At 34.1% G+C, this 15,601-nt stretch overlaps 1 protein-coding gene across 1 annotated transcript; it reads right to left on the reverse strand.

The window, feature by feature from the left end:
- Positions 1-2,750: 2,750 nt before the first annotated feature.
- On the reverse strand, positions 2,751-7,135 carry LOC133334055 (uncharacterized; the record flags this gene model as incomplete). The annotated part of the gene is made up of 4 exons (XM_061542354.1): positions 6,947-7,135; positions 6,737-6,859; positions 6,294-6,583; positions 2,751-2,947 (listed from the first exon to the last, which is right to left on the reverse strand). Coding segments are annotated over exons 1-4 (799 nt in total), but the record flags the coding sequence as incomplete, so codon positions are not given.
- Positions 7,136-15,601: the final 8,466 nt, after the last annotated feature.

A 15,601-nucleotide genomic window follows, 5' to 3' on the forward strand; every position in this document is an offset into this window, starting at 1 on the left:
TTCTTTGAAAATAAAATTATAGTTAGACATGTTTAAATAGTTCTCAAATTCGCTAACGAAGTGGCGGACATATGCTAGTTTTTATATAAGCTTTAAACATAATAAAATTATTAACAAAAACAATTTTTACTGTGCTGCATGCTATTGTTGCATGGAGTGTAACTTGATAAAAATTATCAAATGTTAACTCCAATTAATATTTGGTTACCTACTAAGGATTCTTGGGAAACCCAAAAATCAAATTTTGGCTCTGCCAGATAAGCGTTTTTAAAATGTGTCCAAAATCATCAATAATATTTAGCGGGAAGATTGAGTACCCATTTAGAAACAAACATACCAAATTTTAGAAAATTCGATCGAATAACTTGTTTAAAATTTTTAAGATATCGAAATTTGGAGGTACTGTTATTGAGGGCTACCTATAATTTTCGTTCACTTTCACGCAAATTGTGCACCAAATAACAACCAATTTTTTATTTATTTTAAAATTTGGACAACGTGCTTTGCTCCAGCATACCGAATGACGTATGCAAATTGTGCTTCAAATCGTTTTCATGCATATTTATATAGTTATATTTATATAGTTATATAGTTTTCATGCATATTTTTGCTCGATTTCATAAAAATTGTACACAAATTGTTGGCATGCAATTTATACATAGATTTCAGAATGGCATGTGCATAGATTGATTTAAGGGAACCCCACCCATTCTCGATTTTAATTTTTCAATTTTTGGGCACATATGGCGGGCATGATAACTCCTCACTGCAACATGGGAATCCGAAAATTCCAACGGCGTTAGAAAGAGTACATGTCTGGCTCCTGTATGAACTAGGATTATTGACTTCGCTCTAAAATTAACAAAATGGCGGACCTTTGAAAAAATATTTTTGGAAAATCGTCGATTTTTGACCAAAAACCAAGTTAAAAAACCAGTGAGCGGAGCAGTATAGGCGGACGGGGCCGATCATACGATACCCTACACAACTTCCATTAAAATCTAACTTTCTGTGGTTATATATTCTGAGATTGGGCAATATTTCGCAATATTTGCACACTTTTGAATGGCTAGTGGTCAGCAAATGTTACTAATAATCAGTACAGCCCCTCTAATTACCTGTCCAGATTCCATTCACCGTGGGTTGTGTTGTGATGTTCGGCTTTCGACTAGAAAAGCACAAATAATTAAGTTTTCGGTAAACTTTATCCGAAAAATTATTGTCTGATCATCACCTAGCATTTTGGTACAACGCCCTTGACCATATATAGCGATCAGCGCTATATTTCCGCCCTCCAGTGTGGTAATAGGTTACTAAATAATATATAAATACGTAAGCACCTGTAAATATTTGTGTGTAACTCCCGCATACGAGTACCTACGGCAATATAATTGGTATCAATTTAAAGGTCAATCACACCTCTACGGTACATTATCAACATTTTGGGTCTATGTCCTTCAGTGGTAAATATATACGCTATAGAATGCAAATTTTGTCATTTTTCACACAAAAGTTAGGGTCCATTTGACCCGCTAAATATTGACCGATCTTTATCAAAACAGGCATGCTTATTCTTTTGCCCGATCCCCTTCTCCATGCGAAAATTCGCGATGTTTGGGCCATAATTGGGGCCTCTGGAGCGACCAGAAAATCAGACAAAAATAAAGTTTTTGGTCCATTTCATCCCCTAAATAATAACCGATCTTTTCCAAAAATAATAGGGGTCTTCATTGGCCAGAACCCACCCTACATGCACAATTTCGTGAAGATTGGTCCATAACTGTGGCCTGTATCGTGTTTACAAATTATAATGGACAGACGGACGGACGGACACACATGTCTAGATCGACTCAGCCAGTCGAGATATGACGATCGGTATACTTAAAGTTGGGTCTAGGATCAATATTTCGCGGCGTTACAAACATTTGGGGCTGCACAAAGCTGTAATACCCTGACAACATAGTTGTGTAGGGTATAATAAGGAAGATCTTCACCGATTGGCTTTATCCTAGTTCATACGATAGCTATACACTCACAGAGGAACGCGTAAAAATTTGGAATCGATTGGGTTATTAGTTTTTGAGTTATCGTGCCCGCCATTCGCAAGAGAGAAAAACGCGTTTAAAGTTTGAGAAGCCCTTTAGCCGTCACTTGATGCTGATACAATACATCGGCTATATTTTCAAGAGTTCTTGAGATTTTCACTTGAAATGTTGTAGGGACATTCTTGAATTAGTGTAGAATCGAACTAAATCCAAAAAAATTTTGACCCCGAGAATGGCGGGGGGTCCCCTTAAATTGGTTTATACATATATTGGTTCATAAATTTATGTTTGTTCTATTGACAGGATATTGGACATAGGAGTTTCTTTGGTATGTACCCAAAGTGCTGACTTTTTGAATCTGCCTTATTTGGGTTTCCTTTGGAATTGCCACTTTTGTCAAAAATATATACAGATTTATATTAGGCAAATTTATTTCCAAAAAGAAATGCATATTTTCTCATAAAAGAAACAATTGAAAGATATTATCAAAATAATTTCTTATCGACAATAATAACACAATACACATTAATATAAAAACCAAACATTGTGTGAACAAAACAACAAAAACAAAACTTCATTATAATAAAAGGCAACATTTTATTTCATAAACAACAATTACAGCCAAACGTGTATGAATTTCATATACTGTTCCAACTCAGCTGCTGCCAACACAAATACCCACCTAATACCAGTTTGATATCATACTAATAACTCCTTCAGGACACCATTGTGTATAATCCAAGCATGCATTGTTGTCGTTGTTGCTATTTTCATTTTCGTTATCGTCCTCCATATTATTATTAGCCAAATATTTGCGGCCTTGCCATTCGGCGCGATACAGGTCTTCGTCGTTAATATCGTTATGCAGTTGTGGTGGCGATTCGGGTCGTGATGTTGTTGGCCTATTTAACATATAATCAAGAAATGATACCCAAATGAATAATTAGTATACAACAAAACAAAAGGGTATATGTGTGTATGTATATTAATATATGTTTGTATATAGGTATGTATATGAATAACTGAATGAATGGACAAGAATTTTAACACAGTGCAAAGTGATTGTGAACATTTTGTTATGCGAAAAAACCCAGACCCCACAATTTACATTTCGAAAGGCGTTAAAACAGAAGATGTATTTGAAAGATAAGACGAAGGGAAATGTTGCATTTAAATATATGTTTGGTAGGATATTATTTTACTTTGGACAGTAATGGACAGTGGTATGACGAGCCAAATGGAATTTTGTTGAGCCACATTCGTCTGCCCCAGTTTCAGCTTTTCGTAGATGTTGGACGTTTTCTCTTAAATTTTGTTTTAATATGGCATTCCCAGTTCATGGGACGTGAAACAAATATTTGCATACATTAAATTTTTTGACCTATTTCAAATATTTTAAATGTCCGCACAAATATTCTCGCAATATAAAGAATCTATATCTATATGAGGTCTACTAAAATCGTACATTTCAATTGGAAAGTTTGAAAGTTTATATCAAGTAGTACACATTACGGTTTGACGTACTACCATGTGTTGTGTTTTTTACAGGGTCTTGAAAAATCAGTTTGTCAAAATATGAAACTTCACTAGGAATTTCATGTGCTAATCGTTCACTGTTTTCGACGTGGATCGATATAAAAGAGTGTATCGTTGAAATTAAATATTTGTATGGCGTTTAAGACAACGGGAGATATACCTAAATCTGAACCTATTTTTCCCAATTATAAAATAGTTTCATAATTTTTTTAATTACTCTGAGAATCTATTAAAAAAGTGCTTATATATTTTTTTTAAGTTTTTGTTCTAAATTGTAGAACATTGAAACCTGCTATAAACCCGTTTTAAATCAGATTTCAATCATTTCTGGAAAAGGGACCGAAAATAGCCTTTTCAGAGAGTCGGCTGAGGGCTAAAGTATAATATTATTATAAGTATAATATTATTATACTACTATGCACATCTAGAAATATAAATACGAATATTTTTAAATGTCTTTAAAATTGGAAATACTGCTACGACTTGCCGATACACGAGCCATCTATTTCCCGATAGTTGTTGTTTGTGTTGCACAGTGTTATTATAAATTTGAAGTTTGCTAGGTATAGACCGCTCTGTATTCGTCATTCGGTTTATATTATGTATATATTTTAAATCAGACATTTCATTCGATTTAGATGAAATTTTGGATCAAGTCGTACATTTCATTTGTTGGGGAGGATTTGATCTGGGCTTGGTAAACATATTCCCTTCACTTCTAATGGGATTCATTATACCCTACACAACTATGTTGTCAGGGTATTATAGCTTTGTGCAACCCCAAGAGTTTGTAACGCCACGAAATATTGGTCCTAGACCCACCTTTAAGCATACCGATCGTCATATCTTGACCAGCTGAGTCGATCTAGACATGTGTGTCCGTCCGTCCATTATAATTTGTAAACACGATACAGCGCACAGTTATGGACCAATCTTCACGAAATTTTGCATATAGGATGGGTTCTGCCCAATGAAGACCCCTACTGTTTTTGATCGGTTAATATTTAAGGGATGAAATGGACCAAAAACTAAATTTTTGTCTGATTTTCTGGTCGCTCTATAGGCCGCAATTATGGCCCAAACACCGCGAATTTCTACATGGAGAAGGGGATTGGGCCAAAGTATAATCATGCCGGTTTTGATAACGATCGATCAATATTTAGCGGGTCAAATGGACCCTAACTTTTGTGTGAAAAATGACAAAATTTGTATTATATAGCGTATATATTCACTCCTGAATGACATAGAACCGAAAAGTTGATAGTATATCCAAGTGGTTGACCTTTAAATTGATACCAATTATATTGTCGTATGTACTCGGATGCGGGAGTTACATTTAAATATTTACAGGTGCTTACGTACTCAGATATTATTTAGTAACACATTAACACACTGGAGGCGGAAATACAGCGCTGATCGCTTTGAAAATTTCCATGAGGATCCAGGAATGGTCAAGGATAACTCCTATAATTTTCGGTGATGATCTTAATGAACTTAATTTTTTTGTGTTTTTTCTACTCCATATATAGTCCACAATTGAAAGTCGAACATCATAACACAACCCACCGTGAATGGAATCTGGACAAGTAATTAGAAGGGATTTACTGAATAATAGTAATATTTGTTGACCTCTAGTCGGTCAAGAGGGTGTAAATATAACGAAATATTTTCCATGCTCAGAATATATAACCACAGAAAGTTTGATTTTCATGGAAGTTGTGTAGGGTATCATATGGTCGGCCCCGTCCGACTATACTGCTTCGCTCACTGGTTTTTATAATATTGGATTACCAATTTTTGTGGGTGGAGATACCAGAAAGGGTGGACCGAAATTCCCCATAATCGAATTTAATCTACGTCTGGAAGAAATATTACAATGTGCAAAGCTTGGTTACTACCTACGAGAGTTATCGTGCTCACCAGTCAGTCAGACAGACGGACGAACACGCGATATTCATAGTAAATTTCCGTAGGTGGATCCTTGGGAGTTTGGTGCACCATTTAGCTCAAATCAGACTAAACTATATGTGGGAGCTGTATCTAAATCTCAACCGCAAAACTTAACAGACTTGTGCCTTTTTCGTTTCCTTTTTCCAGTTCAGTCATATGAACAAGGAGTATAAAGGATATAAATATGGTACTATATTGAAAGTATTTGAGGGGTTCTTCACTCTAAAAACTTGAAATAAGAAATTACGACTACTTCGGGAAATAAATGCGGGTTTTAACGAAGAATTGGCTTTTTCAGACAATTTCTCCTAAGAAACAGAAATACCAAGTTACAGACGTTCCGGTTGATAATTGTTTTGCAGAATATAAAATTCTGATACTGAAATACGACTAACACTTTGGGAAACTTTGAAAATTTCCACATAGTATGTGGAACATTTGAAAATTCGTGTGTATTGCGAGCTCTATCCTGAGTTCAACAGACAGACGGACATGTCAAAATTTATATGTATTGTGTGTATTCTGACCTGCAATGTATGCTTTATATAGTAGCTATCATGATATATATAGCCGATGAATGATTTTAACGTTTCAAAATGCAATACCACTGTCTTTTCCTTCCCTTTTAACTTTGGCAAATCCGCAAAATTTCACATATCTCCATTGTTTTTATGTCTTTTGAAAGTTTCCCCCACTCTGCTTAAGAAATAAAATTTAAAATTATCACAAAAAGAGGAAAAAGGCAAAACAATTCGTAATTACATGAATAAAATTTTCAAAATACTGCCCAAAACACCATTGTTTTCATCCATTGTTGATGCGGCCACTTCGCAAATCGTTCTCAGCAGACAACCGGTACCATTCATTTGATAGAGATCCAAATAACCAGTAAATGTGCGATAAAATGTACGACGGTCGTAACGTGGCAATAATCGTTGCTGGTCCGATGTATTGGCGGAGGGGGATCTTTTACTTTTGCTCCTTTTTAAATTTCGGTTATTAATGACTGTGACGTTGTTGCCAATACCCAAGTAGGTTTCATCTAAATCCCACTATTATTGCAAAGAAATGAGGAATGAAAAACAAAATAATTATGAAAAGGACTTTTGAGTTACAATAAAAAATTACAAGTAAATATTATTCACACCACTACACAAATAGAATCATAATCATAATAATCACAATGGTTTTCTCCGGCTACTCACCCTATCTATCCACTCATTGTAGGAATCATTCGATGGCAAACCATAATTGGACTCAAAATTAAAAGCCATGTAAATATTACGATTGGGCAAGTCCACTGGTATGGCCACAGCTGCCAAATACTGTCAATAAAAAGGATTTTTGTTCCAATGTGTTTTGTTTTTGTTCTCTCGTTGAGTCGTTTTGGCAAATTGGCTTGACAATTTCCTTACCCCAAATGATCCGCCTCTTGGATAGAATACACCAGCCCTAACGGGTGCAATTTTGTCCAAATACATGCAAATAATGGTAACCGCTAATAGTTGTGATGTTGTTGTTCGTCTTCTTTGTTTTGTTGGCCATATATGGGTCACTTGATGCAATGCCATTATCTGTGGTCGTTTTCGTCGTTGCTGCAACATTGTGTTTAAGTGTTGCTGCTGTCGTCGTCTGCTTTTGCCAATTGTTGGTAAGTAACTGTTGGTGGTAATTGTTGAAGTGCGGTTAATATAAGCCAAAAGGGTTTTGTGAACATTCTAAGACAATGTTGTGTGGATCATGAAAGAGAAATTATGGTGGCATTCGCATTACAGGGTAATAAAAAATTATTACCGCATTTTGTTGCAATAATCGTGGTAAAGTGAATAATAATATTTGTAACAGGTATTAATGGAATGTGTTAGTTATGCCCTACACAACTATGTTGTCAGGGTCATATCTCGACTAGCTGAGTCGATCTATTTAATATTTAGGGTATGAAATGGACCAAAAACTTTATTTTTGTCGGTTTTTCTGGTCACTCCAGAGGCCGCAATTATAGCCCAAACACTTTATCAAAACACCTGTTTTGATAAAGATCGGTCAATATTTAGCGGGTCAAATGGACCCCGACTTTTGTGTGAAAAATTACAAAATTTGTATTCTATGGGGTATATATTTGCACCTGAAGGTCCTAGACCCGAGAAGTTGATAATATGTTCAAGAGGAGTGGTTGACCTTTAAAATGATACCAATTATATTGTCGTATGTACTCGTATGCGGAACTTACACATAAATATTTACAGGTGCTTACGTATTCATATATTATTTAGTAACCCATTACCATACTAGAGGACGGAAATATAGCGCTGATCGCTTTGAAATTTGCCATGAGGTTCAAGTTATGGTCACCGACAACGCCTATAATTTTCGGTGATGATCAGATAATAATTTTGGGATGAAGTGGACCGAAAACTTATTTTTGGTGTTTTTTTTGAGTCGATCTATAGGCCAAAATTGAAAGCCGAACATTACAACACAACCCATGGTTAAGGGAATCTGGACAAGTGATTAGAAGGGCTGTACTGAATATTTTTAATATTTGTTGACCTCTAGTCGGTCAAGAGGGTGCAAATATGGCGAAATATTGCCCAAGCTCAGAATATAGAACCACAGAAAGTTATAGTTTCGTGGAAGTTGTGTAGGGTATCGTATGGTCGGCCCCGTCCGACTGTACTGCTCCGCTCACTGGTTATAATATAGGTTTTATTCTACATCAAGGTAGAACTTCTAGATTCTGTAAATTTTCATTGTATAGAGCATTTATTTCCTCCGAGAAGTCATTGCATCATATTGATTGATATTAATAGTATATAGATAAATGTGGTCTGGTACTGAAGATACGCTAATATATTGTCAAGGGCCATCATATTCTAAAATTAGAACAAAAAATGCACAAAAATTAAGTGTTTTTTATTGAACAGAAAAAATTATTATCTAATTCTCTTCCCACATGATTTATCATTCATATGTATACGTTTTTTAAAAAGCAGTAAGGAAATTAGTAAAGTCGGACGGCGCTACTATTGGGTGAACTAGAATATGTGATCTTTATTTAAATGTGAACCGACTTAGAAAAACCCATAAACATGTCATTCTGAAACTTATACCAAGGAAAAACTAAGTAAATCCTAACGCTAAACAAAAAAGAAATAAGCAGACTTACGGGCAATCTTACGGGACACCTCAGCCTGAAGGCACATCTACTTAAGATTGGCTACAGGTGCATATAGTGTGTGGAGAAGACAGTGAAACGCAGGATAATTTCCTGTGCCACTGCCTAGCATTTACATGCTTTCGAAAATAATTCGTGGGATATGGGATTATTAACCGACTAACCGATCTGAGGGGATTCTCAAAAAAACACAGAATTCCTGGAATTATAGGGGATCAAACCCAAGATGCTTAATCTAAAATTTCCCTAATTCCAACCTTCTCTTCATTTTAGAGCACACAAAATTGACACAAAATTTTGCACAGCGTACAAAATTGAGCATCATATAGTTGACCCGTCCGACTTTACTACTTTCCTTACTGGTTCTTTGTTGAACATGAAACTTATCAGAGATTAATTTATATTAACTTCAGTACGTTGTGTCAATCGGCCTAGCTATGGATCTTTAGTGCACCATTTACTTAAAATCGGACGGAAATATATATAGGGTTCGTCCTTGGGGCAAATAAATGAGCGGTGCCAAATTTCAGCCTAATCGGATAATAAATGCGACCTGTACTTTGTTTACAATTTAACATCAAAAGACGGACGGACGGACAGACGGACATGCATAAATCGACTTAGAAAGTGATTCTATGCATATTCTCAAAAGGAACCATGGGTCTATCTCGATTCCTTTTGCCTGTTACAAACATATGCACAAAGACATAATACCCTGTACCACAGTGTGGTGAAGGGTATAATTAAAATAAATAAAAACTGAAAGTTGGTTGGTCCGTAGTTAGCAATAAAGAAAGGGGTCTAAGTCCGCATTTAATTTTGGGTATGAAATAAACTAAAATTTCATATTTGTCTCTTTTGGTAATTGCTATAAAAGTCACAATTATGATCCGAATGTCACGAACATACATATAGAAGGAGATGTTAACGCTGTGCAACAAGGACGAAAAGGATAAAAAAGCAATCGAGCTATAAGGATGAAAATACAAAATAAAATAAAATAAAATAAAATGATGAAATGAAATCTCAAAAAAAAAATAAATAATTAAATTTATATGTATTAAGCTATCTCTTCAGATAAGATTGTTGTCAGCTAAAAAATTACCACACCATACCTCCGAACTTTTACCTACGGCGTTTTTTTCGTTCTGGAGAGAAATAGAAATTTAAATATCGAGAAATTTTAGACAGGTTCGGAATTTATAAATATATATGTACTACTAAAACAATTTGATATTATACATGTCATTACAAACCGATATTTCCTCACACGGAAATATACTGGCTTTCCTCATTAAAGCCCTCCGATGTTGTATTGCTCCTCTAGGTGAATTATCGACTATTGAGTTTGTATTTCAAATATTTATTTGATTTAAGAAATATTTAATGACGATACGACTATTTATTTGAAGATCTAAAGGAGATCATCTAAATTATGTACATAACTGTAATTAGGTCAAAGTCGAAGATCGGTAAGTAAACTTTCCATAGTTTCACACCCTATTTAATTTCGTAATCTTTACTTTTTGAAAGTTAATAACCTTGTATGGTTAATATTGTTATTAGGTTTTCCAATCAAAGCCTTTCTCTACTCATTTTGGTTTTATCCATTACATTTTAGAGTACCATTTAAATCGGTTCACCATCCCACAATACAAACCAAACAGTAGATTTTGTTTTTTAAAATTCGGAAGAAAATAAATAAGTAAATTTCTTATATTTAGGTGTTAATTACAGAAACTGGTTAACATACTTGACCAACACACACGACATCGTTTTTCATTTCAGTCATAATATTGGACTCACGTTTTCTGCGTTATATTGTAATGCTAAAATCATGAATGAAACGAAAGCAAATGGAAGTAGAACAACCTATTTTAGTTTTTACCGGAAATTTTAGTGGGTATCTAATTTAACACCTAGACAAATTTCGATATTTTGAAAGACAACCATTAAAAATAGCATAGACGACAACAATAGTCGACTTTAACATTGAATGATATAAAGTCTAAAAATATTTATTTATTTATGCAAATTACAAGTGAAATTTTTGTTTATCTCACTTTCACTTCTAGGTCACTTTATATAAGTCTCACAAGAGACTGACGTTAGCATTAAATGATATATCAATCCTTGAATTTTTCTGATGAAAGAGTTACTATGTGTAGAAAAGGATGGCAAACTGGTGGCTTAATGGAATTTCCTACCACACAATTTAAAAATAAATGATTCTTCTGAAATTAATTCTATTCTGTCCGGCGTCCTCTCCACCATTGGACATTCTAAATACATTACTTCTGACGGATATTTTGTACGAGCGAAAATCGGAAGCTATATTTATTATCATTTTATGAAAACTATATTTAACCCAGAATTTTTATACCCTCCACCATAGTATGGAGGAATATTCATTTTTTCGGTTCGTAACTCATCGAAATAATCATCTTCTATATATATAAAAGAGTTGCGTTATAAGTGACTGACTGATCATCAACGCCCAGACGAAACGGCTAAAGCTAGAAACTTGAAATTTGGAATGTAGGTCGGGTTTGGTGAGTAGGCGTGTGATAAGGCGGGGTTTTTGGAAATTCGTACTAAAAGGTACTAAAAAGTACTAAAAACTGCTTTACGGCGGAACGGTTAGAATTAGAACTTTGAAATTTGGCACGTAGGTTTGTCTATGACGAGCGAAGTGGTATTTATGAAAAAAATTTGGAATTTAGTACTAAATCCTAACAAGTACTAAACATTGTATTTTAATGGAATTTGTAGATATACATATCTGAAATTTGGTATGTAGCTTAGGCTATTACAAATAGAAATAAGTGCAAAAATATTTTTTGGAAATTAGTACAAAAAAGTACTAAAAAGTACTAATACTCTATTACGCCGGAAAGGTTAGATGGTGAACTCTGAAATTTGGTATGCAGCTTTGCCTACGATAAGCGAAGTGGTATGTGTGAAAAAATTTTGGAATTTAGTACTAAGAGGTACTAAAAAGTATTAAATATTATATTTAAATGGAATCGGTAGAGATACATATTGAAATTTTGTATGTAGAATAAGCTATGAAAACAAGAACGACGGGCACAAATATTTGTTGCAAATTAGTACTAAAATGGTACTAAAAAGTACTAAAACTGTATTTCGTTAGAAATACAGTTTTAGTTAGAAATAGAAATCTCAAACGTGGTATGTTGATTTAACTATTACAAATACTTTGCTGTGCATAATTTTTTGAAATTAGTACTAAAATGGTAGTAAATATTAAAGGACAACTGAAACATGTATGTATGTTACTTAATTATTTCACATATAAGTACAAACTTCTGTACCATTGTTAGTACGCAAACTAATAAATGTTAGTATGGAAACTACTAAAAATTTTACATGGGTATTGAGCGATTAGAAGTGTTAAAATAAATAAATAAATAAAAGTATACAAGTACTAAATATTGGGTATGGTAAAACGGATAAAGATAGAAACTCTTATTAAATACTTAAAATGTAAATGTACTAAAAAGCCCAACATATTGTGTATGGCGGTACGGGTGGATATAGAATTTGGTACAAGGATTTTTCTATGAAAAACAATGTAAACAACTAAATATTGTATACGACAGAAGGAGTAGAGGTAGAGTCCAGAAATTGTGTATGAAAATTCGTACTAAAAATTACTAAATAGGAAAGTTTGGAGAAAGATATCTGAATTTTAGTATTTATCTTTGACTGTGGCAATTAAAATGTTTATGGAAATATTTTTCGAAGACTTTTACTAAAAATTACTGACTGTTACATGAAATATAGTTTCCAATCCCACATGGATTTATACTATGGCGAATGATTATGTGAATTTTGGTTTAAATTTCCGATGTAGTGAAAAACGGACGAGACTTAATATACAAATAAATAAAACTATACAAACAAGCCGCTGAACACCACAAGTACTAAATTGTTGGCACTTCTAAACAAAAATGTTTTTAAAACTTCTACTTAAAAGCTCAGATATTTATTTCCAATGAGGTTTCTAACCACACTGGACTTCCGATGTTATGAATAATGGGCGGGATCTTTATGTCGAGGATATACAAAAAATATCGAAAATTTTTCCAATGGGGATTTTGTAACAAGTAACATACAAGAATTTCCCATAATATGATGCGCTTTGCAGAATATTATATTAGAAATTCGTACTATAAGGGTACACAAGTACTAAAACGTACTACAAATTTCACCATTAGCATGTAATTACCGAAAGAAGCAAAAAAGTTAAAAAAACGTATTATTTGCATTAATCCATCGGGAGGATCGAGAAAATCTTACACTTTCAGAAAAATAAATATAAGAAAGTTGTACTCGATTTATTAGGTTAAGTAGATTTACGCATCAACGTTTCGGTTCGAAAGAAAAGCTAAGTAGGATCTAATATTTTATTCGAAATATTTCAAATTTATATTTAGTCCAAAAGTAAAGCTAAATTAACGCTTTTTTATTTTAACTACAAAAAATCCGCTAACGACGTAGCGGGCATATGCTAGTTTATTATAAAGTAGAGGAGGGGGGGGGGGGGGGGCGCCTTTGAACACTTTTTTTCTTTCAAGCCTTATAAAATTTTTTATTTTATAATTATTGATTTCTTATAAATTGTAACTAATAGGTACATATGTAACCTTTAAAATGTAACCTGCCCCCCCAGGGGGCAGCTTTGAACAAAGGTTGTTATTTTTGAACGACATGGTTTTTTACAGTGTTTATGTTAATATATATATATGTATTTTATTCATACATATCAGAAATGCATTTATTTATCAAAAAATATATACAATAAGTTTCGAACATTAAAAAATTCAAATCAAAATTTATTAAAATATAAAATGACATAAAAAAAATTAATATGGTGAAAAATACAGTCAATTTCGTAATCTTATTAGCCCATTTGAAATTTTGAGAAATCGAAGCAAAAAGTTAAAAACTCCGTTTTTTACTGGAGTTTATTGGGCATGTTCAAAGGTGTAACACCTGTGGAATTTTACAGAAATTTATAATAAATTGTTTATTAGAAAATATATATGAAAGATAATACATTAGTTGTGTTTGAAATGATTGTTGGAATGCAAAAAAATTGTTTATCGAAAGAAAACGATCACCGAATTCTTCCTGCGACCTTACAACCAAAAGGTTAAAAGTTTACAATTGCACTGTGAAAACATGGCCACCCATGCACAATTTGTCGGCAACTGAAAAAGGTAGCCAAAGTGGTTTACGCAGATAGAGAACAATATTGCCATATACAAAAATGTGTTTGCGGGTCGAAAAAATTTTAAACCGAGATTTTAAGAGCGCTGTTCAAAAGTGCCCCCCGTTCAAAGGTGCCCCCTCTCCCCTATATATATTTTTGATCAGCGTAAAATTCTAAGCGAATTGAGATAGAGTCGTTTTTGTCTGGGTAGTCCCCATACAACCTTTTAATAATAACCCTTTTTATACCCTTCACTTCAGAAAAAAGGATGGGTCGAATTTCTATCTGCGAAGCCTTGGCCAAAATTAATTAGATAGACCCATTTCTTAAACGGATAATGTCTGGAGATGAAAAGTGGATCACATAACCCTGTGCGGAAACGATCGTGGTCAAAGAGCGGTGAAGCACCTCAAACGATGGCCAAACCAGTACTAACGGCCAGGAAGGTTCTGCTATGCATTTGGTGGGACTGGAAGGGGATTATTTTTTATGAGTTGTTTCCATATGGCCAACCGCTAAATTCTGATCTGTACTGTACACAACTGGACCGAATTGGCCAACAAGAGAGGTGTCGTGTTCCACCAGGACAACGCTAGGCCACACACATCCACAGTGACTCGCCAGAAACTTCGGGAGCTTAGTTGGGAAGTTTTAATGCATCCGCCATACAGTCCGGCACCAAGAGATTATCATCTTTTTCTTGCATTGCACAATTTCTTTAATGATAAAAAATTGGTATCTAAGGAGGATATTGAAAATCGACTACTAGAGTTGCAAATAGACAGCAGGACTTCTATGAAAGATGCATTATGAAGTTACCTTTAAAACCATACAACAAAACGGTGTATATTTGACATCGGATATTCCGAAGCAATTTAAATAAATTCCTATAGTTCATATAAAAATAATGGATTTTTTCCCCAACCTAATATATTTTCGTCCGATTTTATGTAAAAGGTGTACAAAAGTCCCTATATATCCATCGATTTGAACGAAATTTACCATATAGTACTGAATTAAGTCTAGAATGACGTGTGATATGTTTAGTGAAAATCTGTTCAGATTTAGATATAGCACCCATTGAAGTCCCTATATACATTCGATTTGCACGAAATTTGGAATAGCTTGCTTTAGTATCAAGTTTGCTTTAAATCGATTTGTCCCATACCCCAACGACTCTTGATCTGCCCGATTGAAAAGCAATTTAGCATAGGTTACAGAAAGGCATGTGTATGGATTGATGTTAGTCGGTTCACTTATAGATAAAGATCACATATTTATGTTCGTTCGATTTAATGTAAATACTCCTTCGTAAAGGCGACGTCGATACACATATGTAAAATGTATCCAACGTGGTGAAGCGTATTATATAGTCGGCCCAGACCGACTTTGCTACTTTCCTTACTGGTTTATATTATAATAGTTATCTGATTGGTTCCGTGTGTTGGGGCTGTCCCCATAGACTACTATATCGCGATAAAAAACTCGAACCTGACGATGATGAAATATATCGGCCAGTATTTAGACATCTCCTCCATACAGTGTTGCCAAAACTTTGTTGATAAAAAATGCTAGATTTTGTTTAAAAAAGTGCCAGAAAGTGCTAAAATATTTTAAAAAGTGCCAAATAAAAGTGCTAAAATTGTATAAGAGAAA

Source organism: Musca vetustissima, unplaced genomic scaffold (genome assembly GCF_032173495.1).
Source record: "Musca vetustissima isolate MV318-11 ecotype Yass unplaced genomic scaffold, APGP_CSIRO_Mvet_v1 utg37027, whole genome shotgun sequence".
Taxonomy (NCBI): Eukaryota; Metazoa; Arthropoda; class Insecta; order Diptera; family Muscidae; genus Musca; species Musca vetustissima.